This window comes from Natator depressus, chromosome 3, assembly GCF_965152275.1.
Source record: "Natator depressus isolate rNatDep1 chromosome 3, rNatDep2.hap1, whole genome shotgun sequence".
NCBI lineage: Eukaryota > Metazoa > Chordata > Testudines > Cheloniidae > Natator > Natator depressus.
Window position 1 is genome coordinate 99709749 of NC_134236.1, and position 27173 is coordinate 99736921.

The 27173-nt window shown below is 42.7% G+C and overlaps 1 protein-coding gene across 3 annotated transcripts in view; it reads left to right on the top strand.

Moving 5' to 3' along the window:
• The window catches only part of L3MBTL3 (L3MBTL histone methyl-lysine binding protein 3), a 148964-nt gene that overhangs the window by 31473 nt on the left and 90318 nt on the right, over positions 1-27173 (top strand). For all 3 annotated transcript variants that reach the window (XM_074948407.1, XM_074948406.1, XM_074948408.1), the window contains exons 4-9: positions 10111-10270; positions 11333-11471; positions 13732-13816; positions 19764-19855; positions 23971-24075; positions 26547-26682. In XM_074948407.1, the coding sequence (XP_074804508.1) occupies positions 10111-10270; positions 11333-11471; positions 13732-13816; positions 19764-19855; positions 23971-24075; positions 26547-26682 (717 nt within the window). The remainder of the gene's footprint in view (positions 1-10110; positions 10271-11332; positions 11472-13731; positions 13817-19763; positions 19856-23970; positions 24076-26546; positions 26683-27173) is intronic.

Sequence of the window (27173 nt, forward strand, 5' to 3'; positions counted from 1 at the left end):
AATAGGGTAGCACTGAAAAGAATATCACAGCTACTTGCATGGTTTCTTGCACCCATCATTTTTTTGCCCTTGCAAACGGCACATTTTACCAGATTCTTTTTCCTTTTTAAATTAAATACATAATTATTTTTAGCATTTGTGGAAAATGCCAGATTAACAGAATGTAACTGTTAGTCGCTAGCTATCCACCAAACAGTACAAGCAATAGTGCTGAAAACTTTGCCCTGCTAATATGTCTTGCCATTGACCAAGACAGACCCTTTCTAGGGGTGAAAACGTAGTTGTTCTTCAAGTGATTGCGCATGTCCATTCCAATTAAGTGTGCCACATGCGCAACAGCCGGAAGGTTTTTCCCCAAACAGTACCCATCGGGTCGGTTTAGGTGCCCCCTAGAGTCGTGCCTCCATGGCATCAAATATAGGGCCCTGCTGATCTGCTGCCACTTCAGTTCTTTTTTACTGCCTGTGATGGTTAGCCGGAATGCTCGTTCTCTCTTGCTTCAGCAAGCGTCTCTTTCTTATCAGTCTTCAGACTTGTCCTGTAAATAGTTAGACAGTAGTTAGTGTACAGATCTATAAGATATCGTTTGGGGGTACCCCCCTGCCTCTTCTCATCCCCCACCCCCACCCCTCCTGGTACCGGGGCATGCCTCGGTCCCTGGGGTTTAAACCCTGTGCAGCATGTGGCAAACCTATGCCCAGGAGTGACGCCCCCACGCTTCCTGCCTAAAGTGTCTGTGGGATAAAGTCCGAAAAGGAACATTTCAGAATCTACTGGAGATTTTTCCCCAGAACCCAAAAGGAGAGGGATCAGTGACCGAAGATTCTCCTTATGGAGGCTGCCCTCCATCCCCACTCGGATCCAGGGTCAACCAAGCCGAAGCCGAGCAGCTTGGCATCAGTTTGTAGTGCCCGGTTGTTGTCGCAAGAGGTTTTGGCACCGAGGAAGGACTCCGATAGAGACCCTTGGCGCCGACAGAGTTCCCTGCATAGGGGCTCCGTGCAGGTCAGTGGGCGGCACCGTTCCCAGTCTCTGGTACCCCACAAAAAGAAGAGACCTGACAGAGGGCATTCACCCATGCCCAGGCCAGTACTGAAGGAAGCTGGCGCAGTGAGACCCTCCTTGGGCCACATAAGTGAGGCACCGCCTAGTTGGGCTCTCTTGACTCCTGCTCCACCAACGGACCAGTCGAATCTGGGCACCCGAGACTCCAGGAAGGTCGTGAGCAAGCCATGCCGGAGACTTTTGAGGTGGCCAGAGAGCTCGTTGCCTTCACAGCATTGCCTTCTCCACTTAGGCGAGACAGAGCACTGAGCTTTGCTTCAGCGACACCCGTGAGATCTTCAGTGCCATTCATGGTACCGTGCCGATCACCATCCCCTCAGCACCGGTCCCTTCTGCTAGTGGACAGGTAGAGGAGCTGCATCGGTCCTCAAGTTCCCGGCACTGCTCCCTAGCACCAGTGGGCACTGCTCTCCCGGGATCCTCCTTCAGCGAGTCCTCTGAGTCAGAGGAGGGGTCCTGCAGGTCTAAGTGAAGCCAACACTGACCGCGTAGACACTCGACGTCAGACAAGGAAACACAGTAATTCATCCAGGTACTGTGGCCTGGGCAATGGCAGGCTCCGAACCAGTGGCCTTTCTGGACCCCCTGTGTATTCCAGGAGGTCTATGTCAGTGGCTTCGGTATCTCGCGCGCCTCTCACACCTCCCTTGGTGCAGGACCAGCTGCCCCACGCTGCATCGGTTGCCGCGCTGGAAGACCCGGCACAATGTAACCCCCTCAGTACTGAGGGCAGAGAGCAAGACCTGGTCCTAGCTAGGGCCTCATTCTCATTCTCACCAGACGAGGCAGTGGCGGGAACTTCTATGGCCCCCGCACTGGAGGACAATAGCGTACTCCAGCAGTTACTGAGCAGAGTGGCCCAGAACCTGGGGATCCAGGTTCAGGAGGTCGCCGAGACATCAGATCCTATGGTGGATATCCTAGCCCCCTCTGGTCCCTCTTAGATTGCTCTGCCACTCATAAAGACTATTCAAGAGACCACCAAGATTCTGTGGCAGACCCCCGCCTCCTTACCACTGATGGCGAAGAAGACCAAACGGAAGCATTTTATTCCCTTTAAGGGGTTTGAACATTTTTACACCCACCCTCTGCTGGACTCCCTAGCTGTAGGGCCGGCAAATAAGTGGGAGCGCCAGGGACACCAGACCCATCCCCCCAAAAAAGGGAGGCAAAGAAGCTGGACCTCTTTGGGAGGAAAATTTATTCCACCGGAGGTCTCCAGCTCCGAATCTCAAATCACCAAGTGGTCCTAAGTAGATATAATGTTAACTCCTGAGGGGCTATGGCAAAATTTACAGAGTTTCTGCCAGAAGACTCTAGGGCAGAAATCTCCTCATTGGTAGAGGAGGGCAAGCTGGTGGCCAGGGTGTTGGTCCTGGATGTGGCTGATTGGGGGTGGCCATGAGGGGGACTCCTGGTTACAGGCATCAGATTTCCCATATGAGGTCCAACAGACCATCCAGGACCTCCCATTTGAGGGCTTGACCCTCTTCTCAGAGAAGACAGACTCGAGGCTTCATAGCCTTGAGGATTCAAGAGCCACCCTCAAGTCCCTTGGCCTGCGCACTTTGGCTACACAGCAGAGACACTTTAAGCCGCAATCCCTGCCTCGATTCTATCACCCGCAGAACACGCTGGACTTTTCTAGGAGGCATGGTGTCAAGGTTCCTCCCCCACTCTGAACTCTAGGGTACAGATGTGGGGATCTGCATGAAAAACCTCCTAAGCTTATCTTTACCAGCTTAGGTCAAAACTTCCCCAAGGTACAAAATATTCCACCCTTTTGTCCTTGGATTGGCCGCTACCACCACCAAACAAATACTGGTTACTGGGGAAGAGCTGTTTGGACACGTCTTTCCCCCCAAAATACTTCCCAAAAACCTTGCACCCTACTTCCTGGACAAGGTTTGGTAAAAAGCCTCACCAATTTGCCTAGGTGACTACAGACCCAGACCCTTGGATCTTAAGAACAATGAACAATCCTCCCAACACTTGCACCCTCCCTTTCCTGGGAAATGTTGGATAAAAAGCCTCACCAATTTGCATAGGTGACCACAGACCCAAACCCCTGGATCTGAGAACAATGAAAAAGCATTCAGTTTTCTTACAAGAAGACTTTTAATAAAAATAGAATTAGAAATAAGCAATCCCCCCTGTAAAATCAGGATGGTAAATACCTTACAGGGTAATTAGATTCAAAACATAGAGAACCCCTCTAGGCAAAAACCTTAAGTTACAAAAAAGATACACAGACAGAAATAGTTATTCTATTCAGCACAATTCTTTTCTCAGCCATTTAAAGAAATCATAATCTAACACATACCTAGCTAGATTACTTACTAAAAGTTCTAAGGCTTCATTCCTGGTCTATCCCCGGCAAAGACAAAATGTAGACAGACCCACAAACCCTTTGTTTCTCTCCCTCCTACCAGCTTTTGAAAGTATCTTGTCTCCTCATTGGTCATTTTGGTCAGGTGCCAGTGAGGTTACCTTTAGCTTCTTAACCCTTTACAGGTGAGAGGAGATTTCCTCTGGCCAGGAGGGATTTTAAAGGGGTTTACCCTTCCCTTTCTATTTATGACACATGGCAAAAATAATAGAAGGAGGCCACCCCATTTGTCAGCTCTGGGCAGGCAAAACAGTCCTCAGGCGAAAAGCAGAACTTTTGAAGGTGCACCAGGGGGCAACACACCAGTCAAAACTCTGGATTAATCCATCCCTATCTTCTTGTGCTGACTGTCCCATTTCTACCCTGCGTGCGCCCAAATTACATCAGATAGCTGGGTGCTCCGCACGGTAGAAAGGGGATACTCGCTCCCTCCCTTCCACCCTGCTTCCCTGTCCCTCTTCAGGGACCCCCTTATAACAACTTCTCATGCAGGAGATGCACACGTGCCTAAATGTGGGGGTGGTGGAAAAGGTCCCTCAGGAGCTGAAGGGCAGGGGTTTTTATTTGCAGTGTTTCCTAATACTGAAAAGCCAAAGATGGCCTCAGACCCATCCTGTACCTCAGCAAGTTCATAAAGAAGTTGAAGTTCTATACGGTCTCTCTGGCCTCCATTATCCCTTCCCTGGATCCGGGAGACTGGAATGCTGCCCTCAACTTGAAGGAAGTTTATTTTCATATTTCAGTAACACTGTACCATAGAAGGTACCTCAGGTTCATGGTGAATCAGAATCCCTATCAGTTCACAGTCCTTCCTTTCGGCCTGTCAGCTGCACCTCAAGTGTTTACCAAGTGTTGACAGTTGTAGCTGCATTCTTATGCAAGCGCCAGGTGCAGGTGTTTCCATACCTCAACAACTGGCTGATCAAAGGTTGCTTCAAGGCACAAGTGGAGGTGCATGTGATCATTATAAGAGCAACTTTGGAAGACCTGGGCCTTTTATTGAATGTACAGAAGTCAACCCTATCCCTGTTCAGCGGATAGAGTTCATAGCGGCTGTTTTGGACTCAACACAGGCAAGGTACCTCTCAGAGTCACGTTTCCAGACCCTGTGCGACATCATACTAGGTCTCAGCAGTTCCCTACCACCACAGCAAGGAATTGCCTAAAGCAACTTGGCCACATGGCCGCTTGTACCTTTGTAGTACAGCATGCCAGATTGAGACTTCGGTCTTTTCAGGCGTGGCTAGCCTTGTTGTATCAATCAATTCGGGATGGTCTAGACAAGATTGTCACTCTCCCCGGCTGGTTCTCGAGTCTCTCCTATGGTGGCTTGACCCATAAGTGGTGTCTGCTGGTGTTCCCTTTTCCTCAGCCATGCTGGTGTTCCCAGGCCTCAGCCATCCCTTTCGCTGGTGATGGACGCGTCAGCGAGGGGTTGGTGAGCACACCTGAGACCTCAGGACTCGGGGCCTCTGGTCCCAGGTGGAGCTCTTATTTCATATCAGCGTCAGAGAGCTGAGGGCAGTCCGTTTGGCATGCCAGACGTTCCAAGTTCACTTGGAGGGGAGATGTATATCTATCATGACAGACAATACAACAGCGATGTTTTATATAAACAGACGGGGGGAGCACGCTCCTCTCCCCTGTGCTAGTAAGCCCTCAAACTGTAGAACTTTTGCATAGCTCACTCAATACACCTGGAGGCGTCTTATTTCCCCAGAGTTCAGAACAAGTTGGCAGACTATCTCAGCAGGTCCTTTCACAGCCACAAATGGTCCATCCACCCGTATGTCATGAATACCATCTTCCAACAATGGGGATTTCCCCGATTAGACTTGTTCGCCATGCGACACAACAGGAAGTGTCTACAGTTCTGCTCCTTCCTGAATCATAGCCCAGGCTCCATCATGGACATGTTCGTCCTTCCCTGGAGGGAATACCACCTGTATGCGTTTCCACCTATACCTCTCGTTCTCAAGGTTTGAAGGGACGAAGCTGCGATGATATTGATAGTTCCAGTCTGGTCCTGTTGGCACGGGTACACGTCTCTCCTGGAAATGTCCGGGGAAAACCCAATCGTCTTACCGCTTCTCCCAGACTTGATAACTCAGGATCATGGCCATCTCCACCACCCAAACGTCCAACCTCTTCCCCTCACGGCGTGGAAGCTCCATGCCTAAACCCAGTGGTGCTGGCTTGTTTGGGTCCAGTCAGGGAAGTCCTCCTTGGCAGTAGGAAACTTTCCACTAGCGCTACCTACCTAGCCAAATGGAAAAGATTCACAATTTGGTCTTTGCAATGTCTCCTGTTTCCAACACTCTCGCCAGTACCCATGATATTGGACTACCTCCTCCACTTAAAGCGGCAAGGACTTTCTATGTCCTCAGTAAAGGTCCACTTGGCTGCCATTACTGCCTTCCATCCAGGTGTGGAGGGCCAGTTGGTCTTTACCAACCCAGTAGTTGGTTGTTTTCTTAAAGGTCTCGACAGACTATATCCTCATGTGCAATGGCTGATCCTGGCCTGGGACCTTAACCTGGTCCTTTCCAGGCTAATGGGGCCACCCTTTGAACCGCTTGCAATATGTTCTCTGCTTTACCTCTTATATTAAGTGGCATTCCTGGTAGCAATAACTTCTGCTAGGAGGGTGTCTGAGCTCAAGGCTCTAACATCTGAGCCTCCTTGCACTGTGTTTTGCAAGGACAAGGTTCAGCTTAGACCGCATCTGGCCTTTCTCCCTAAAGTTGTCTCCCAGTTTCATGTTAATCAGGATATCTTTCTTCCAGTTTTCTAGCAGAAGCCACATGCAAGCAGCAGGGAGCAAAAACTTCATTCGTTGGATGTTCGCCAGGCGTTAGCCTTCTATATCGAACGGACAAATCCATTTCAAAAGTCCATTCGCCTATTCGGCACAGTAGCAGACAGAATGAAAGGGCTTCCTGTCTCCTCCCAAAGATTCTCGACATAGATTACTTCTTGTATCTGGGCATGTTACAATCTGGTGAAAATACCTGCCCCTCCACTCCAGCGCACTCCACGAGGGCACAGGCATCGTCAGTGGCCTTCCTGGCCCAGGTTCCGACCCAGGAAATTTGCAGAGCTGCGACGTGGTCCTCATACCACACCTTTACCTTGCATGACACCATTACCCAGCAGGCTAGAGATGACGCAGCCTTTGGCAGAGCAGTGCTACAATCAGCGAACCTTTGAGCTCCGACACCGCCTCCAAATTTAGGCCTGGTAATCACCTACTTGGAATTCACTTGAGCAATCACTTAAAGAAGAAAAGATGGTTACCTACCTCTTGTAACTGTTGTTTTTCGAGATGTGTTGCTCATGTCCATTCCGATACCTGCCCGCTTCCCCGCAGTCGGAGCAAACCGTCAAGAAGGAACTGAGGTGGCAGCAGGTAAGCAGGGCCCTATATTCGGTGCCTTGGAGGCATGACTCCAGGGGGTGCCTGCCCCGGCCCAATGGGTACTGCTGGGGGAAAACCTTCTGGCTGCTGTGCACCTGGTGCACATACATCTAATTGGAATGGGCGTGAGCAATACAGCTCAAATAACAACAGTTATGAGAGGTAGGTAACTATTTTTTCAGCCTGTTTAGTCCTTGACCTCTCTCCTGAGCCTGCCAACTACTATTATTGCAATTAGCCCTTTTAACTGGTGCGATTGTGTTTGATTGATATCTCTTCAGTGTCTATAAGGAACTGAACTGAGAGCACCTGTTCATGTTCCATAAGTAAGGCTACATTTTAGTCGCAGGTATTTTTAGTAAAAGTCATGGACAGGTCACGGGCAGTAAACAAAAATTCACAGCCCATGACCTGTCCATGGCATTTACTATATACCCTGAACTTAAACGTGTGCCTTGGAGGGCCACGGCTGCTCTGGAGGTGGGCGGCGACCTGGTGCTGGGGGGAAGGTGGGCGGTGGCACGTGGCCCGGGACCCCCCCACTGGTACTGGGGCGGCAGCAGCACACAGCCTGGGACCAATGTCCCCTCTAATTTTTAACAGGCCATGTATGCAAAAAAGTCTTCTGTGCTGCCACCAAACCCCTCCCCCCGCCCCCCCCCCCCAAAAAGCCAAAGCCGGAGTGTGCACGGTGTTTCGCCATGTGCACAGGGTTTAAGATCTGTGTGCACGCACACAGCTTAGAGGGAACAGTGGCTGGGACTCCCTGCTGGTGGGGGTGGGGGGAGGAAGGTGGCCCGGGACCCCTGCTGGTGCGGACGGGAGGATTGGCAGGGCTGGCAAGCTCCCTACCTGGCTCCACATGTCCCTGCAGCTCCTAGGGGGAGGGAAGACCAGAGGCTCCGTGCACTGCCCCTGTCATGAGCTGCGGCTCTGCAGCTCCCATTAGCTGGGAGCCGCGGCCAATGGGAGCTGCAGGGACGGTGTCTGTGGGCAGGGGCAGCATGCAGAGCCTCTTGGCCCCTCCACCTAAGAGCTGCAGGGACATGCCGTCCGCTTCCGGGGAGGCCCCCCCGCCCCATGTAAGCGCTGCCCTGCAGCCCAACCCCCTGTCCCAGCCCTAAGCCCCCTCCCACATCCAAACTGCCCCAGCAGCGGCTGCCTGATCTGCTAGGGAAGCCCCAGAGCCAGCTGCACCAGCCACTGCAGAAGGTCATGGAGGTCATGGAAAGTCACGGAATCCGTGACTTCCGTAACAGACACGGAGCCTTAACCATAAGCCATGAAGCAACTGGTAACAATTTTCAATTAGTATTGACTTGTGGAAAGTTCATATCTGTGATGTGGAGGTGAGAGACTTGTTATCATAGTATAAGCACTATACCATATGTTGTGGAGTAGATTCTGTCCCCTCTCATAGCTGTGTGATTACAGTTTTGTAATATCAAATGTACACCATCGTGCCCTGCAATATGGTTAACCTAAAACAAATTCTTGCTAGTCAAATCAAATATGTTTAATGCTTTGTATTGTATTAAGCATACATTTGTGATGAGGATGTACGTCTTACGTTGTACCAGATTAGTTTGTTGCAGTATAAAGATATGCTTACCTCCAGTGCCCATCTAGACCTGCATGACTGGGGGAAGAGATAGTGTATGACGTCATTTAACCACTGAGAACATTGAGCTGTGTAATGCAGCACACCATCCCATTAGTGATGAAGAGCTATCTAGATCCAGGGGTTCATTTGACTGCCCTTTAAAGGAGCGTTCAGTGTTCAAGCAGAAGGAATTGTTTTGCCTTTTGACTTGGAATTTGTCTTTTAAAAGAAGTAAATGGCTTACAAAAAAGTCATAATTAGTTTCCATCAGATAGGTTTCTATTATTAAGTAGTTCCCCTCAGTTCTTTTTGAAGCTTCATCTTACCCATAAGTGTAGGCTGCCATGTCCACTACAAGCCTAGACATTTGGTGCCTAGGCTTATAGACGTCTGAATACCTGAATCTAATGTTGGGAAATTTAGTTGTCCTAATCCAGAGTGATAAGAGGGAAAATGTGTATTTTTTTTCTCTGGTAGACTACAGGAGTAGTTACGTACAACCTTTTGGAGAAAAAGGTTGTAATAGAAGAATACCTCGTAGCCTAGGATTTTAGTTACAGAAAAGCGTGTGTTTGTTAAAAGAAAATTTCTCTAAATTTCCTTTTCATAGTTGGCAGTAGTCCCACTAGGCCAGGAATGAGGCATGCTGGCAGGGGGGCAAGGAAAAGTCTGCACAGCTGCTGCCTAGGCTGTACCTGATCAGTGGATAAAGGACCTCAGTCTTCAGTGCAGCTAATGCAACATCTTTCAGCAGCACTAAATTCACACTAAAAAAATCAGCTAAATGATGGCTTGTGTCATTATGTTAATGTTCTCTTGTGAGGGGGGTTTCCCCTACCCAGGTTGTGAAAGGCCAATTATGTAGCCTGGGTGCACTTGGTGAGTGGGCCAAGCCTAATTAGAAATAAAGCACAGCTGGGGGAGCCCATTTTGGGAGCGAAGACATGGAGGAGAGGAGGTGAAAAGTGCCTGAGAGGGAGAAAGGGAAAAAGACCAGATAGGCTTCTCCAAAGATGAGCTGGAAGCCTGACTCAGAGGGAGCCCTAACAAGCTGTATCCTGAGTAAGGGGAGGAGTATGCCAGCTCCTGGATTGGGAGATTGATCAAACTAGGGAGCAGCAACAGAGGTACTCTTGCGCTGAGGTGACTGCCCCCAGAGCCCAGCAGGCTGAAGGTTTGGTATGTATACATTTTTATTGGACGTTGATAAAGGTATCTGTGGCCCGAAAAGGGGCTGGACACTGTACAGTGGTCCGGCCGGAGGGCCGGGACACCCCTATGGCCACAGTAGGCCAAAAGAAGGGGGGGGCGGTGCAACTGAGGCATAAGTTGCTGCAGCCAGTGAGGAGTGGGTGTGCTGTGGCGGCAACTTTGACACACCTCTCCATTCCATTGATAACAGAAATATAAGGTTAATGGGCATTTATCTTTTGTTGCATGCTAAAACCTGTGTTACTTTTGAAAGCCAGCCCTTTGGAGTGAGGAACAGTGACCCATCATGGATGATAGCCATAGTCAGTGGCATAAGTAGAACCTTCTCTTTGCTTGGCAAGGTCTGTTCTGTGGTTAGAAATTTCTTACTTTTTGTCCTGTAGCTTGGAGAACTTACTCTTTTTTTTTCCTTTCACTGTGCAGCCTTTTCAGAAAGGACTGGGATTCCCCTGAAGTTGAAGGAAGCTACGAAAGTGGATGGGCTTATTTTCTGTGAAAACTGTTATCACGATGATACCACAGAAGAGTTTGTTCCTGAAGGGAAATTTTGCAGCCAGAAGTGTGCACATCACATCAAAAACAAGTAGGTGCTATTATAAAGCATACACTCAAGTAATATGACATGCACGCAGCATGATGAGAGAGAATATTGGGATAAAACAGTAGTGGGGTCAGGTGGAGTGAGAATGAGGCAACCTAGTCTCTGAATTTTCTGATTTTTAATTCTCAATTATTCATATCTACTTATAATTTTGTCCCAAATATTTATAGAATATGAGAGCTTGAGTCTTGTGTAATGCAAGTGTTGAAGACTTTGTTAGTTGCACAGAAAATATTGTCTTTTACCGTTGAACACAAACAGTGAAGAACTCATCTCTGGTCTGCATGAGTCAGTGTCAGACTCACACAATGTTTCATAATCACTAGAATTAGGATGCTCAGCGATTAGATGGTTGGTGTGGTTAGTTTAATTATTTAAATGCAAAAGCTACATTACATATGACAAACTCCAACCTGTGACAGTTTCTCTGTTCTTTCCATTTCAGCGGTGCACTAATGCAGCTCATCACATCACAAATGAAGATTTCTGATTACATGCTCATTGTGAATTGTACATTTCACTAGGGCAATTTGACATCTATGTTCTAAAGCATTTTTTGTCATTTTTAAGTAATTGCTTCAAAGCTGTCTGTTTTTTGGTTGCTTGACTGACAATTTATGCCGTTACATATCAGCTTATTCCAGATGGATTTGTCAGTCATAATAATTACTAGTTTTTTCCTTTCTTTAAACTGCCCTGCAGTCTTAAGCATTTCAAAAGAATTGGTTCTTTATGAGTTTTGATGCCAGGCGGGAAAGACACATTGTTTTAAACATGCAGAATCTGTTCAATATAGGGTGACAGCTTTCCTTTTGCAATTACCCGTGTATGTCTTCTGTGTTAACTTTTGACAACTGTCATTTTCAGTAGTAGCTGTAAGAATATATTTTGAATGATACCCAGGGACCTACAAGCACTTGGATTTTCTTATCATTCCCTATCATTCAGGGTAGTTGCCTTTTCCTAATTCTTCCACTTAAGTTCATGGAAGCAAGAGTTGAATTGTTGTAGGTTCTTATATCGCCATGTTTTATCTCATGACAGAGAACCGAAGGAGGATAAAGATAGTGTGGAATGCAGTGAGGAAGATGATTCTAAAGGGACTCGGAAAAGAAAAACAAAATTACCTCTGAAAGAAGAGTGCAAAGAAGATGGAGAAGACAAGAAAGAGAAGGATGAAACTGTTAGTATGCTTCATAAACCCAATCCCGCAGTTAACTTCAGCAGGAGTTTTGCCTTACGTAGAGGAGGTAGCATTTAGCCTAATTTGGTTAACCAGTGTGCACTTTTATAGCATAATAGTGGGACTTGCAACATCTCAGCTGGGCACCAGTTTCTGATGTTTCAATTTTTATGTTCTTTCTAGAGTGCAGTGCATTCTGGGGTGCATAGCTCCAACACGGCCAAAATTTCAGTTGAATAATAGATTCCTCAGTTATATATTTAACTATGCATAATTAGTAATTCAGCTATCACTTTTCTGTTGTTCCTCTTTCCCCTTTTTTAGAAAGAAACAAAAAAAGGAAATTAAATGACTGGAATGTGCTTAAGACAGTGTTGTTGTTGGAACATTAAGTACAGAAAAGTAAGGAAATTAGAATATACAGTTTCTACAACAATCATTACTTGCATTGCACATAAAGTGATGCATGGAAGTTAATAGCTTGTTTGCAAGAGAATCATATTACAATTATGGGAAACATAAGTTCAATTTTCTTGATTTTTATTAAATGCAAAATCTCTGCTGGAGTATTGCTCTGATGTCTGTCTTTTCATTTAACAGGATTTTCTTTGATCCAATTGTGGCTAGTTTTTATTTTCATCATTATGAGATGGGAAGGTGAATCTCAAACACTTTCGGTTCTTTCTTAGGGTACTGGCTTATGGCTAGCAATGAAGGGCAACTCCATAGAAAATAATGCAGATATTAAAGTCTAGTAGCAACTCCCGGGTGAAAAAGATTAGAAATTTGGCCAGAATCATCCATGGTATAATATATCGGGGATGAATTTGGCCCATTGTGTCCAGGAAATGATCCAGATAATTAAAAAAAATATTCTGCAGAGAGCCACAGTTTGTGAAATTGTATTTAGTATAGATAAAGAAATAACCAGTAAGTTACTTTACACAATCCCTGTCCTAATCTCTCTATTTTGATCTCTTCAAAATGAATATATTTTTGCTTAAAGCCACAGCAGTTTTTCACATTTCTTTGATTACTGTGTCACTTTGTTAATTCGCATCATGTCACCATCTTCTTGGTAGTCTCATTGTCTTTGACCTATTTTAGCTATGCTTTAATACTGCCTTTGGTTTCTAGATTCTTGACCTGTATTGCTGTGGTGCAGTTCTTACTATGCTGTGTTGCTGATGTTTCCAGGCATGAGTAAAATTACTCCCACAGCTTTCTGGCCTTCAGGAGACCACATGGGTCTCCGCTAGGGTTATGCCTGCTTGCTCTGTAATAGGTTTCAGAGTAGCAGCCATGTTAGTCTGTTTTCGCAAAAAGAAAAGGAGTACTTGTGGCACCTTAGAGACTAACAAATTTATTTGAGCATAAGCTTTCGTGAGCTACAGCTCACTTCATCGGATGCATTCAGTGGAAAATACAGTGGGAAGATTTATATACATAGAGAACATGAAACAATGGGTGTTACCCTATGCACTGTAACCAGAGTGATCACTTAAGGTGAGCTATTACCAGCGGGGGGGGCGACACCTTTTGTAGTGATAATCAAGGTTGGCCATTTCCAGCAGTTGACAAGAAGGTCTGAGGAACGGTGGGGGGGTGGGATAAACATGGGGAAATAGTTTTACTTTATGTAATGAGGTGATTATCACTACAAAAGGTCTCTCTCCCTCCCCCCCCCCCCCCCCCCGCTCTCCTGCTGGCTTCATTGCCTTCCTACTGCAGCAGTCTCTCAAATGAATCCCTGAACTACGTGGGGCGTTAGCAAAACTATTGATGCACAAATAATAAGTAAAAAGGAGCTGTGTCAGTTTATGTTTCATAAGGAACTTGAGGGGGAAAAAATAGTTTGACATCTGGACAAGGCTAAAATTGTTAGAGGAAGAACTTTTATTTTTATGTATGTATGTATTTAAAGAGGTGAGAACAGTGGAGAATGCCAGCTGGAGCCAGCTCTGAAGAGTCTGTGATCTGGAACCTCCACAGCTCATACAATGACAACTGGTTTTAAAGAGCTTGAGTTCCAGAGTGTGATGGCCCTTTGAATTGTCCATAGCTCTTAGAGTGTTTGCTGGGACTATTCCTTTATTTTATTTTTTTTATTTACCATTAGAAATTTACAGCTTGAAGTTTGATATTAAAGAGCTACAACAATAACTGTTTTAATAAATGTAAAAACCATAGATATGTTTTTTTAGCTTTAATGGACTGCAAAACTAATAAAAATATTAAATTCCTAAATTTTGTAATCTAGGAGGAGAATCATGAAGGGAGGATACTGAGAGTCTCTCAGAGAGCCAGAAGAAAAAGAAAAGGTGATATGGCCATTTTAAAGCAACGTAAGTTGAAATTAGCGGGTGGGGGGAACTGTCTGTTGAGAACTGTGGTTTTTATAGAACTGGATTTATATTCTCTAATTCTACCATTTAAATTATTTATAACAATTATGATATTTTTAGTGGATTAAAGGTAATTGTGAGGAAAGTAGCCAACACTTGGAGCCTGATTCTCTCTCTTTTACACTAAGGATATGTCTACACTGCAATGTAAGCCCAGAATTAGTGGGACTTGAGTCAGCTGACCTGTGTTAGGGCACCCTGGGCTTGAACGTCTGTATTAAATTTTAACTCTATGTTTCTAACCCGTGCTCAAACCTAGGGCTCTGACATCCACACTGCAGTGCACAGACCCGATTCAAAGTAACCATGTCATAGAGTTCCTAGCACCCCCTTCCGCCATGAGAGGCCTCTCTAGCCCTAGGACCTTGGTGCACTGTGGGAAAACTTCACTGCCTGCCCTGGACATTATTAGGAAGCAGCTTGCTTTGAAAAAGTCTTGATCAGTTTGCTCTCCATTGCAAACCCAGGGGCCTTTCTGATAGTGTCCAAATCAGTGATCAGAAGAGAATGGGTTAACACTGACCTGAGCTGGATGGATTGCAGATTGTTGGGATAGAGAGGATTAAGGAAGTTGTCCCATGGAATTATGAGATACTTCTGTTTGACTACTGGGACCCAAGTCAAGCAGAGCTGTGTCTATGCTGCAAAGCAATAGGATCCCGGCTTAACTCGAGCTCAGACTCTCCAGCCCTGCAGGGTCCTGGGACCCTGGGTCCAAGTCCTGGGCTAGCGCAGTTGCAGCATGGATGCAAGGGAAGCTAGGCTTGAGCCTGAGCTCAAGCGGGGGCTTACGTTGCCATGTAGATGTACCCTAAGAACCCTTTACATGACTTTGGCAATGTGAAGGTGCTTGTAGTAGACATCAATATAATGCATTTTAAGGCTCCTTCATGCTGCCTTAATGTAAATGAGAAGCAGACCCATTGATATGCTGGATAAATAAGATTGCTCCTTTCACTTTTACAGTCATTCAAGAATGTGCATTTAGCAGAAGTAACTGTTTACAACTACAATATAGGTAGGCTTGGCAGAATTTGATTTTTATTTTTTATAATTTTGATGGATAATATTTATTTTTAAGCATTTTTTCTATTTTTATTGGGTTAAATTTTTACAGTTGTGAGAAATTATAGGGGGGATCAGATAAAAATGGAGTCAGACAATTATTTAATGACAGTAGACCAGGGTGGATTTGATTTAAATCACTAGTCAGGAAGGCTCGATTTAATAATGGATTTCTACATAAAAGTGCATTCTTGTTGGTTGTTAAACCTTAATATATATTCTTCACAACTCAGAGATAGATGATGTAGGGTTCATTTTTAGAAGGTACACACTATACATTTTTAAAGTGATTTATTTAGAAAACTTTTCAGATTAGTTTTATAGCTATATCAGAAATGAATGATTGTTTGGTTATTTCATTTACCAAAGGTAATTGAAGCAGATATTTATGAAGTCATTGGGAGGTGAACTATCTCCAATTCAACAGGTTAATAATTAATATTTGGAGGATTTTCTTGCCATGCTGTATTAGGAGGAGAACATCATCAGAGAGACATTTAAATTGTTTTATTTAACTAAAACAACGTTAAGTATTCTGGATTTTTTTCTTCACAGCAAACATATAATATTTTAACAAAACAAGCATATGAATTTTTGAATGTAGTTAAACATTCAAGTTTTTTAAAATCAGGTTTGTTTTTGTTAAAATTGTTTGTAACTGAAATAGTTAAATGAAATATTTAAAAAAAAAAAATTGACTGTCAGCCAGGTCATGAGAAATGTAAGATACTGGCTTCTGCAGCTAACTCAGTCATCTTCACCTTCATTTTCCTATTTGTTCATAATCTGGAAGAGAAAAACAAGCTTTTTCAGGTCCCAAACAATTTCTCAATTTGGAATGAATTGGTCCAAAGGAAGAAAATATTCTTTCTACAACGGCAGAAGAAGCTACTGCTGTTAAAAGTGAGATTAAGTGACTTCCACCAGTTCACTGATGTGACTTTCTTTAAAACATCATCATCAAACATATATTTCTTGAATGGTTCACCCTTAGCTCTGAAGTTTATTATAGTTGGCATTATGGAGGGATGATTGCTGGACGTCCATGTCATAGCCAACTCCTCTTCTTCAGCAGTTAAGGTTTGACCCTGGTACCGAATATTTGCAAGAAAATGAGCTGGAGATAGTGCGTGTCCCATTCTTTTTTTAATGCTTGTAATTTAACTCTGTCGTTGCATATTTCTCTTTTTAAGATCTCACTCAGTTCCGTCCAAATTTCAACAGCATCAGCAACAAAACAGCTATTTCCCTGCATTTTGTTCAAGGCTACAGAAATAGGCTTCAGGGTACTCAGCATGTCTTCAACATTTCTCTTAAGCTCTATGTTGAGAACCTTGGCTGTGACAGTGCCATCTTTTTTTTTTTTTCATGATTTTCTTCACAAACTATCATCAGACTAGGCCAGTTATAGGTATAGTGCTCAGAACAGTCCACTACTGAGTTCCATCGCATGTCTTGTGGGAGAGTTAACTTGGTTCCTCCCCCTTTTTTCAGAGCAGCTGCTGCAAAGTGGTTGTTATGGAAGTATTTTACAATTTCAACATTAGCCTTTATTTCTGGAACACTGAAGTCTTTGGCTAGGAGGTGCATCAAATGAGCACTGCGACTGCATGTTATTAGCTTGGGACTCTCTTCTAAATTTCTTCTCATCTTGGATACATTTGCAGCATTGTCTGTGACCAAGCTGCGTACTAGACATTTGCATTTTTTTTCCACAGTTTGTTATAGCTTTTACTGCTACTTCTTGTAAGTATTCTGCTGTGTGTGCATTTCCTGATGTATCCATTGGTTCTGTAAGGAAGTCATTCCCTTCTTCTGTTGTCACACAAGCACATACAACAGGATCATTTTGGACGTTGCTCCACCCATCACGACTTAGGTTAACAATTTTACCCTCTAGACCTTTTGCACACTGCTCCATTTCTCTTTCATACACTTTATCCAGCAATTTGCCTGCGACATCTGCTCTGTTGGGTGGACTGTATCCTGTTCTTAATGACTGAACCATGTTAATGAAGTGTGGGTTCTCAATCATATGGAAAGGAGAGTTTGTTGCATAAACAAACAAGGCCATTTTTTCATCACCTCTTTTTGTAATCTGCTGGTTCTTATCACAAACTTATCTAGGGTTGTTTCTGGATGATGGAGATTTTTTTTTTCTTTTTGCTACAGATGATATACTGTGGCTATGTGAAATACATGATGTGACTGCAACACTGTCATTGGCAGATAACTCTGAAACTATAGGAAATGATGGTGATCTTGAAGGTGGATAGTCTTCAGAATCCTGTATGTTGAGGATGGATTCTCCTAAACAAAATAAGTCAATGCAGTTATTTAATTATTACCATACTGCTCATTTAGTATTACTCATTGCATTCACTGACACTACTTTAAAGGTGAAATTGTAAAAGGAAGATCTGCCTATTTCACCTATTTTATTTTTTATCACAACTGCATCTAAAACGATAGTATCCAGTAGCTCCAGGCCAATGGGGGGCTGCGGGAAGCGGCGCGGGCCAAGGGATGTGTTGGCCGCCCTTCCCACAGCCCCCATTGGCCTGGAGCGGCGAACCACGGCACCTGTGGATGTGGCAGGTAAACAAACCGGTCCGGCCTGGCAGGGGCTTTCCCTGAACAAGCGGTGGACCGGCTTTGAGAACCACTGTTCTAGACTGAGCATTGGGTAGATAGAAAGGTTAACCTAAATATTCTGTACAAAAGCCCCTAGAACCCCAGAAGACTGGGTCCCTAATCCATGAACTATTGGAACTCATTTACAAAACTTTTCTTAAACATTACATGAATATATTGTCTCATACATTAGAATTAGAATTTATAAGCCCTATTCCATGATGAGATATCTTTGAGCTATAATGTATCTTAATTAAAACTATCTTTAGATAGGTTTTTTCCCTCAAAAAGCATTTTATCAAACAAATTAGATTTAAATTAAAAAAATCCGATTTTTTGATGTTCTTTTAAATAATTGATTTTTATCCACCCTGCTGTAGACTTTGAGTCAAAAAGTTACAATCATTAAAACCCAAATTCTCAACATAACGTCAAAATATGCAAAGTAAATATCCTTAAATCCAACTAATAAGTTCTCAAACAGCATTTTTATTATTTTACCTACCTACAAATTTCGATTTTCATTTGAAATATCTTTTGTTGTTGTGTAGTTATACAGATAAAGTGGTATCTACTGACATTTACTGATGAAAATCTAATCCTTCCAAGCCTAAGTATGTGCATGAAATTTAGATTCATTTATGGAAATGTTGAGGAATAATTGCAACAATCAGTCCAAAGGGTCATATTCCACTCAAAGCAGCACAACAAAGTATTTTTAAATGAGTGCAGTCATTTCAGTCCATTAACATGGTAGATATTTTTAGGAAAATCAGCAGAATCAGCAGTTGTTGTATGTCAGTGATGCACCACCAGAAACCTGCATATGGCCCTTCAAGATAGTTCTTGTGATAGACTGTGAACCCATATTGACTGAGGCTCCATTAGCAGCAGCTGACTGGGCACTAACGAACAGAAAGCCTAAAGTCGCTCTGCTACCCACCAGGGAGCTGAGCCATGCAAACCAACAAAGGCACCTGGAGTGCAGAAGAGCCATGGGTGACACAACAGTAATTTACTGCTGAAGATTTTAAGTGTTATTTATGCAGACATTTGTTCCAAAGCTGAGACTGTGTGAGTGGTATGATAAAGGAGGAACGCTGGTTTGCTGATGGAAATGCTGCTGTTCACTGGCAGAATGATCTGTGCACATTTCTATAGTTTATTTAATTGAAGTGTGGTTTCAGCAAAAGGATTTTGAAAGAAGGTTATGATTTTAGATTCAGAAGCAAGAATTTTAATCTGTTATTGTTAGACAACACATCTACAGATATAAGTTCAAATATGGTTTAAATCACAAAATGAGCAAATGAACAAAATGAGTTTGTATTAGTCCCAAACAGTTTCTGTACTCCGAACACTTACCCATAATTGGGGGTATTGCTTGTTTTCTTCAGGAGGAGCCCAGAACAGATGGAGATTATGCAGATCTAAATTATATAAATGTTAAAATAATTAGGCTATAATTGATGATGCTAGTTATTTCTGTTGTGGTATTTCTGCCCAGTCAGGATTAGGGCAGCATTGTGCTAGGCACTGCGCAAACTGTCCCTGCCCCAGTGAGCTTACAGTCTAAAATGACAAGTTATATATGCTGTAGGGGTGAAGAAGGCAAAGGCCAGAAGTGAGGTATGTGAGCAAAACTGCCAATTATATGACAAAGCTTGTGAGGCATCTGTCTTCAGCGTTCCTGGGTTTTGCTATGCTGTTAGTTGCTTGCTTCCCCCTTTGAGTGATTGTCCACATATGTCTTGTCCACTGTTGAATGCCCTGGGAGCTTGTGCACCAAGCCAGAGACTCTTGGCCATCAGTACCTACTCGGCAGCACTTGCACCCTTATGCCTCCAACTGAGGATATAAAGGGCAGGCCCACTCCAGCCCGCTCTGTAGTTCTTTCTGAACCACTCATGGCTGTGAGTCAGAGCTTGCAATGACTGCTGTGTTGCTTCACTGTTGTATTCTTGTCAGGGTAAATAGTAGTTAGTCTTGTCTGTAAATAGTAGTTAGTAGAGTAGTAGTTTTTGAATAGATTTTCTGAATTAAGTCCTGAGAAATTAAATACATGTATATTACAAAATAGAAATTTGAAACACACATTTTTTTTCTTTTGATTTTGCTTTCTTTGAGAAGTCAACAATTCAATAATTTTACAAAAATATTTATTTTAACATTGTATGTTTCTTCACAGCTTTATATTCTAAAGGAAAGAAACCATGGTGCTGGGCTTCATATTTGGAGGAAGAAAAGGCTACAGCAGCACCTACTAAGCTTTTTAAAGAGGTATGTTTTCTTCTGAAACTCAAGATAATCATCCATTACCATGAAATTCATAAGGAAGTTAATTTGTAAGGTAGAATAACCAGAATATAAAGACTTTTGTAAGTTCTCAGTTTGCTCTGAGGGAAGTCTGACAATGGTTAAAGTAACAGATTTCCTTAAATAGTCATGAAGAGTGTGAGGTCACCTTTTGCCCAGCTTTTCTCAGTGAATTAATGATAACTCATAAATCTGACTGTTGTTATCCTATGAAACCTACGCTGAATATAGGATTCAGGCTGTTTTAAATCTCTCTGCTCATTTCTGCACATTTCCAAGATCTGGATTTTTCTCTGTTCACATAGCTAAAACTCTGATCCAGGCCCCCCTTTTCTCATTCTTGACTTCTGCAGTCTCTTCCTTTTGGGGCTTTCCAGATGCCTTGTTCTCCTTACATCCCTTCACAAGTCTGTTACAAAGATCATCTTCCTGGCTTGTTGCTCTGACTTTGCAACCCTCAGTGACTCCTCCTTTTTCACTGTATCAAACACAACGTGGCTTAGTCCTGTCCTACTTATCTTGTTGGGTGCCAAAATATCAACTTCTGCTTCTCCTTTGCCAACTATGCTAACCTTTGTCACCCATCTGTCTAGTTCCCCATCAAACAACTTAGTGCTTTCTCCCATGGCATACGTTTTTGCATGGAAGGGAGTTCCCAATAAAAATCCACAAAGCCTGTATATTGTCCTCCTTCAGATCCCTCCTTAAAACTCACCTTTGGTTGTGATGCTTGCAAAACACTTGAAAATGTCTAGGCAGCTGGTATACTGTGATTACTGCTGCTTATTCTAATCATAATTGTCTGACTGTTACCTTGTACTACCCTCTCTGTTTTTTGCATCCACCTCTTGGCACTTTTCCTATACTTAAACTGTAAGCTCTTTTGGGACAGGAACTGCATGTGTGAGGGTGAGAGAGAGAGAGAAAACGGTTGTGCCCCTGCAATATTTTTTTCCTACATATGGTTAGGGAAAGACAGAATATCCTACTGTTCTCAATACTTTAATCAGCTTTTCTGTAGATATTTTTTCTAAGCTCTGACTTGAACAAATAGCAGTTGCTCCGGTAAAATGAAATAACTGACTCTTTTATTTTATACTTTTAACTCTCCTGTATTATGACCCCACTTCTGTTTTTCTCTTTTTATTCCTTCTCACATCGTATGGGATTGTCAAAACAGGGTTTCTACCGCCTGAACCTCCATATTCTTTTCATTCCCTATGCTGGCCTCCTTTTGCCAAAAAAAAAATCTTTAAATGTTTGTGACAAAGGTAAATATAGTAAGCCCAATGCAATTGTATCTTAGGTGATCTATGATATAATTACAATCTTGCACAACATTTTAAACTTTAGCTGTTATTGTGGTGCAACAGGAGCTGACCCATAGTTAAGGTTGTGAGAGTTTCAATTTAATAGTGGTAAGAATGGTGAATATCTTGTGACTTGGAGTTTTAGTAACACAAAAAATGGATTATAATGCTCGGCTAACTACAGAATTTTTGATGTATTGGCTGTGCAATTTGAAATTTTTGGAAAGTTTATAATAACTGTGGAAAAATTGGTGTTTGGTGAATTATTTGAGGAAGGGAATCTTTCATCTTTCTTCCCCCTTTGCAAGAAATCTAAGCCATTCTGGGTATGTCTACACTGCAGCTAGGAGCAATCCTCCCAGCCTGGGTAGACAGACTCTCACTAGTAGGGGTATTGGGCTGGAGGTTGGACTCTGAAGTCTGGAGGGACAGGTGGGCTTCAGAGCCTGAACTTCTGCCTGAGCTGGAATGTCCTCATTGCTATTTTTATTGAACTCGCTCAAGCCCTGCTAGTGTGTATTTGTCTACTCAGGCTGAGAGGCTCCCAGCTGCAGTGTAGACTTACCGTCTGGGGCCTGTCCTTTGAGCATGTTGTTACCGCTTACATGCTGATTCCTAGAATGTCAGTTATACATCAAGATTGTTTGCTTATTGAGTATTTCGTAACTCTTAGTCATAGTGGCAAATGTGTGCTAAGATAAACTTACCAAAATTAAATCTGATGATTAAAAAAAAAAAGCCACTTCCAAGAGGTACCAAAAAGCAGTATGTACCCCATCTACGTGAAATTTGCACTTTAACGCAAAACCTGGACAGTGACCTCAGTGGTGATTAAGGCAAAATAACTTCCCAAGTGCATGAAATGTATGACAGTCAGATGTACTGTAATGTTGATATAACTAATATAAAAGCATGTGAGATCACTCTTAAGGTTTTGTGTTTCCCCAGCTTCATCAAACTTACGTTGTATGTATTCCTTTTGGGTGTCTGTTAGAGATGGAAGGGAGATATTTATGGAGCACTGAAGAGTGTTATTGAATACCGTGTTGTAGGCAGTATGAAGGTGGAAAGGAATGCACTAATATTTCCTCCTCTTATTTCCCTACTTCTAAGGTTTTGGGCACATGGGTGTATCGTGCTGCAGCCCTGTCATTAAAGCATAGCTTTTATTTATCAGTACATACAGCATGTAATATATTCTTTTAAAATCTTCTTTCTGAATCTTAAGAAAAGTGTATGACCTGATCATAGGTTATATCTTTTAATGGAAAAAGCCTGTGTTTACTAGAGGAATGATTTGGGCATTGATTATTAGTTTCTATTTCAATTTTTAATGAAACTTTAATGGTACATCGTGAGATTAAAAAACAGAATGTGGTTAAAGATGAGCTATCAAGCAATAATAAAATGTTTTTGATTGTACACTTTACTGCTTTGTGATTAATTACAGTCATGGCATATGTCTATGCTGGCGCATAAAATGTCATTTCCATCTCAAGGAGATGTACTCACACTAGATAGAGCTAGCGCATTAAAGGTAGAAGTGGAGCCACAGTTGTGCGAGCAGCGGGGTGGGCTGGATGCCACAAGTATGATCCCATCTGAGATCCTACCTATATATTTGGGCAGCTAGCTCCTCATGCTGTGGTGGCTGCTCTTCTGTTTGTAGCATGCTCGCTTGATCAGAGCTACACTGGAGTTGCAAGGTGTAAATTCCAACTCGAGTAGAAATACTTATGTCTTAACCCATTGTAGGAAGGAATATTGTCGGGGCATGACCCTAATTTTAAAAATGTTAAAACCCTTCCCCACTTTTTAATTTTTTGTTGACCACTGATTAGGTGTCATACAGCACTGAGTGCAAAAGAAATACTTTACTTACCTGAGTAGCTTAAAATCTTAATAGTTTACAAAAGGTGGTGTCAGAGTTTCACTCTCTTGCCTTATTTGATTAATATTTTTTCTGCTTTTTTTCTTTAAATTAAAGTATTAAGGACTGATGACTTTGAGTTCTAACTTTGTCTGGAGGACAGTGTCAAGATATAACAGGAAGCCGGTACCTGACTCCCTAAGACGTCCTTTCTGCCCTCTTCCCTTTTTTGAAGGCTGCAGCTTAGTCTTCATTCTCATGTGATCTCATGTTCCCAGTCCTCAATTGATTGCCAGAATCCTCCTGGAAAAAGAGGCTAGTCAGAGCCCAATATTTCTCTCTACTGTACACAGCAAAGGGAATGTTATCATGTGAGAGGCCACCTTTATGTATGAAGGCTATTCTGTATTTGCTTTGTGACTCATCTTTGAGGGTCTGAGATGTAGAGACTAAAAGACATTTCAGAGTATTTTATCTGATCATCCCATGAATGGTGATTGCCAAGAAGGTGTCACTGTACAAAATAAGTAATTAAACTTACAGTACTGTGTTTTTTTTAATTAGAAAGTAATTTAAAAAGTTGATGAAACACAGCATTTTCTACTGTTCTGAGGTGGCTTTCCTGGTAGCTCCTCCTAACAGATTTTTTTTCTGCATTTTAAAGTCTTTAATGACTGCACTGTCAGCCAGTTTTTCCATAGTTCGCTGAGTTCTATTTTCTGTTATATGATTTTAAAAGCTTGAAATTTACCCAAATGTACTTACTTGTGAGACTTCATTTTGAGTAGGTGCCTGCATAAGGATAAGTAATAACAATCGTGTTTTGCACTACACAAATGTTTTAACTTTCTTTGGAAGTATTTCTTTTGAAATATTGAAACTGTTTTTGTTCATTCCAGTATCAGTCCTTCCCATATGGCAAAAATGGATTCAAAGTAGGAATGAAACTGGAAGGAGTGGATCCTGAACACCAGTCAATGTACTGCATTCTCACTGTGGCTGAGGTAAGCACCAGAACTGTACCTGAATGAAGTGTGAGGCTGAGAATAGAAGTATATTAAGAATACAGTAAATACTGTACTGGAACAGTGGTCTGTTTAGTGCTGCATTTAGCAGTAATAGTCAGTGACAGATTCTTCAGAGGAAGGTGTTAACTATTGTTAGGCTTTTAATTGCCTAATGCTATACCATGTGGAATATTTTTTCCTAATGAATAAAATTGTATTAACTTGTACAAAAATCATATTAAAAACGATATCTAAATATCAAGGAGCCATGTTCATGGATATGAATACATAATATTATAGTGTTATGGTGATACATAAGTATCTGTACAATTCTGTAATTTTGGAGAAATCTATATTTAAAAGAGAAAATATAAAGAACATAAAGATGCATGAAAATTGATAGCCCTTGAATTTTTATTCTAACTACAGCTGCTATGCTCATTCATAACATTATGTACCATATATACTCGATCATAAGCCGGTTTGTTTATAAGCCGACCCCCTCCCCCCCCAAGATGGATAAGTAAAAAATGGAAAATTTTTATGACCCATTCATAAGCCGACCCTATAATTCAGGGGTCAGCAATATTTGGCTCCCGGGCCATCAGGATAAGCTGCTGGAGGCCGAGATGGTTTGTTTACCTCGAGCGTCCGCATGCACGGAGGTAAACCTAAGTAAACAAAGTGTCCCGGTGCGCCAGCTGCTTACCTTGATGGGCCAGGACAGCAACTGGTGGGGAAATTTTTTGGGGGGGAGAAGCTGGGGGTCAGGGGCGTAACCCCTGTGAGCACCCCCCACAATACCCCTCCCCTAGCCTGGGACCCCCACACTCTCCCCATCCCTTCCCACCTTATCTGGGGAGGGCCAAGGGAGGATGTCTCTGGCCTGGCTGGAGCTGCTCCGGCAGGCCGGGCGGCGCAGCCGCAGCCTGCCAGCCCCGGAACTGCAGCCGCTTCGGAGGCTGGGGGGAGAGCCGCGTGGACAGAAGCAGAGAGACTCTGGCCCCGCCTCTTTCCTTCTGGCTCTGCTGGCTGTGCTGCCTCTCCTTGCTCCCTCTGTTGGGGGGAGGGGCTGTGTCCCACCTCTCCCTCTCTCTATACGCGTTCATAAGCCAACCCCTTTCTCTGGTGCTTCCCTTTCTTACTAAAAAAATTCAGCTTCTGAATGAGTATATACGGTAATCATTTTTCTATTTTATTGACCTGTAGCTACAAGTTCCACAGACTAATTTTACACTACAGGTTTAATTTTGCCACCTTTACTTACTTTGGGTAGTATCTAACCCTGTGAATAGTTCCATGGATTTTAATTGTGTAATTGAGAGAGACAGAATTCTATCTTCATCTCTCTCTTTTTTTTTTTTTATTAAATCTCTTAAGTTAGGGAATGGGGAAACAGGAACACCTGATATTCATTCTTGTGTACCATCATTATTTTGTACCACTGTGATTATATTTCCATAGTCCTAGTTTAGTTTAGTTCTTTCCCCACCCCCTCATTTCTGAGCCCCTCCACAGCCTCTAATCATATCCTCCTTTTGGAAATATCTATTTCTGACATGTCTTCTGCTGTACATGCTGACTTGAAAGATCAGTGTAACCAAGGCCTTAAGTACTCTGTAGTAAGCTGGACCTGAATTCTGTGGCAGAGTGCACTGGGTTCTGTGAAATTCTAATGTGGCAAACTGAAAATTCTTTCAGTTTGAGTTACACTTAACTTATGGCAGGTTTGAGTAAATTAAATATGAAAAAGAATAGTGCAAAGAGTACATGAATTCCTTTTTGTTGCTTATTTTGATACTAAATTTGATCTATTTGAAGCCACCCCTAAATTCTCAAAATGCTTGGTTTGTCTTTTGACAAATAGACTGCCCTGTACAAGATATCATGGGGAAGCTGGATGCTTTGACAACTGGTTATAGGATAGTAGTGGCATTTGGCACCCAGAAAAGTGTGGGAAATGGTAGGGACTTTTAGCACCCAGGAGACTTCAGCAGTGAAGAGGAGATGCAATTCCTCTTTCACTCTTAGGCATTAAGGTGACTTTTTTATTGTGGAATAGGGTCCTTTGGGATCTCCCCTTTCACATTTACACTTCTTCTTACATAATGACCCTCATTATCTCCTTGTTATCATGACCTATCCTCCAAAAGAGGTATTCTGGACACCCCTCTCAGGTTTCTATTTTCTTTTAGCACTATGTTAAGTGCCACTCGTACTCTGAATGAATAATATTATTATTATTATTTCTTATTAGCATTTACACAGCACTTTTAATCAGAGAGGTGCTCAGATCTATTGCAGCCTTGCTTTTTGTTGTTCCCTTTATTAAGCTGCATTGTTTATATATTATTGGCATGAACAAAAATAAAAAGTTGGTTGAATGCACATTGAATATATTGTAGTACAGAGACTAATATGCTCAAGTGTACTTTTACTAAGTTGTGCACTTTGCAAACTGTTTTTAGGTTTTAGGCTACAGGATACGACTCCATTTTGATGACTACTTGGATTGTTACGACTTCTGGGTGAATGCTGATTCTTCAGACATTCATCCAGCTGGATGGTGCGAGAAAACAGGTCACAAACTTCACCCACCAAAAGGTATTGTCCAACTTTCAACTTAAAGATTTGCTTTATCTTTCAGACAGTTGCTATCCAGGTAATGCTGAGCTTTCTTTGGCAGCAGTATTTTCCTTCATCTTGATAAGTTTCTGGCATGAAATCTTTCTTTCTTTTATTCAGCTGTTTGGGGTATCTAACATGTTATACGATGGTATTGTGAATCGCCAGTACAGTGCACAACTGCTTTTTTGTTGAAATGTCTTGATTTGTATTCCAAATCACAATACAATAAGGGCAGTCCACCTGTTCATTTCTCTTTTGCTTCCATCTTATGACTGTAGATAATTAGCTTCGTGAGCTGATAGCTGTCATTGTGAAAAGGTGGAAGAAAGGTAAATGCAAAGCATTAATGGATCCTGTGGAGCCAGATGAAAGAACAAAGAGGCAAAGGGAAGGAAAGACTGTGCTTTTGTATAAAACTATGAGAGACGCTAAAAAGCAAAATGATCAGAATAGTTATTCAAAGAGAA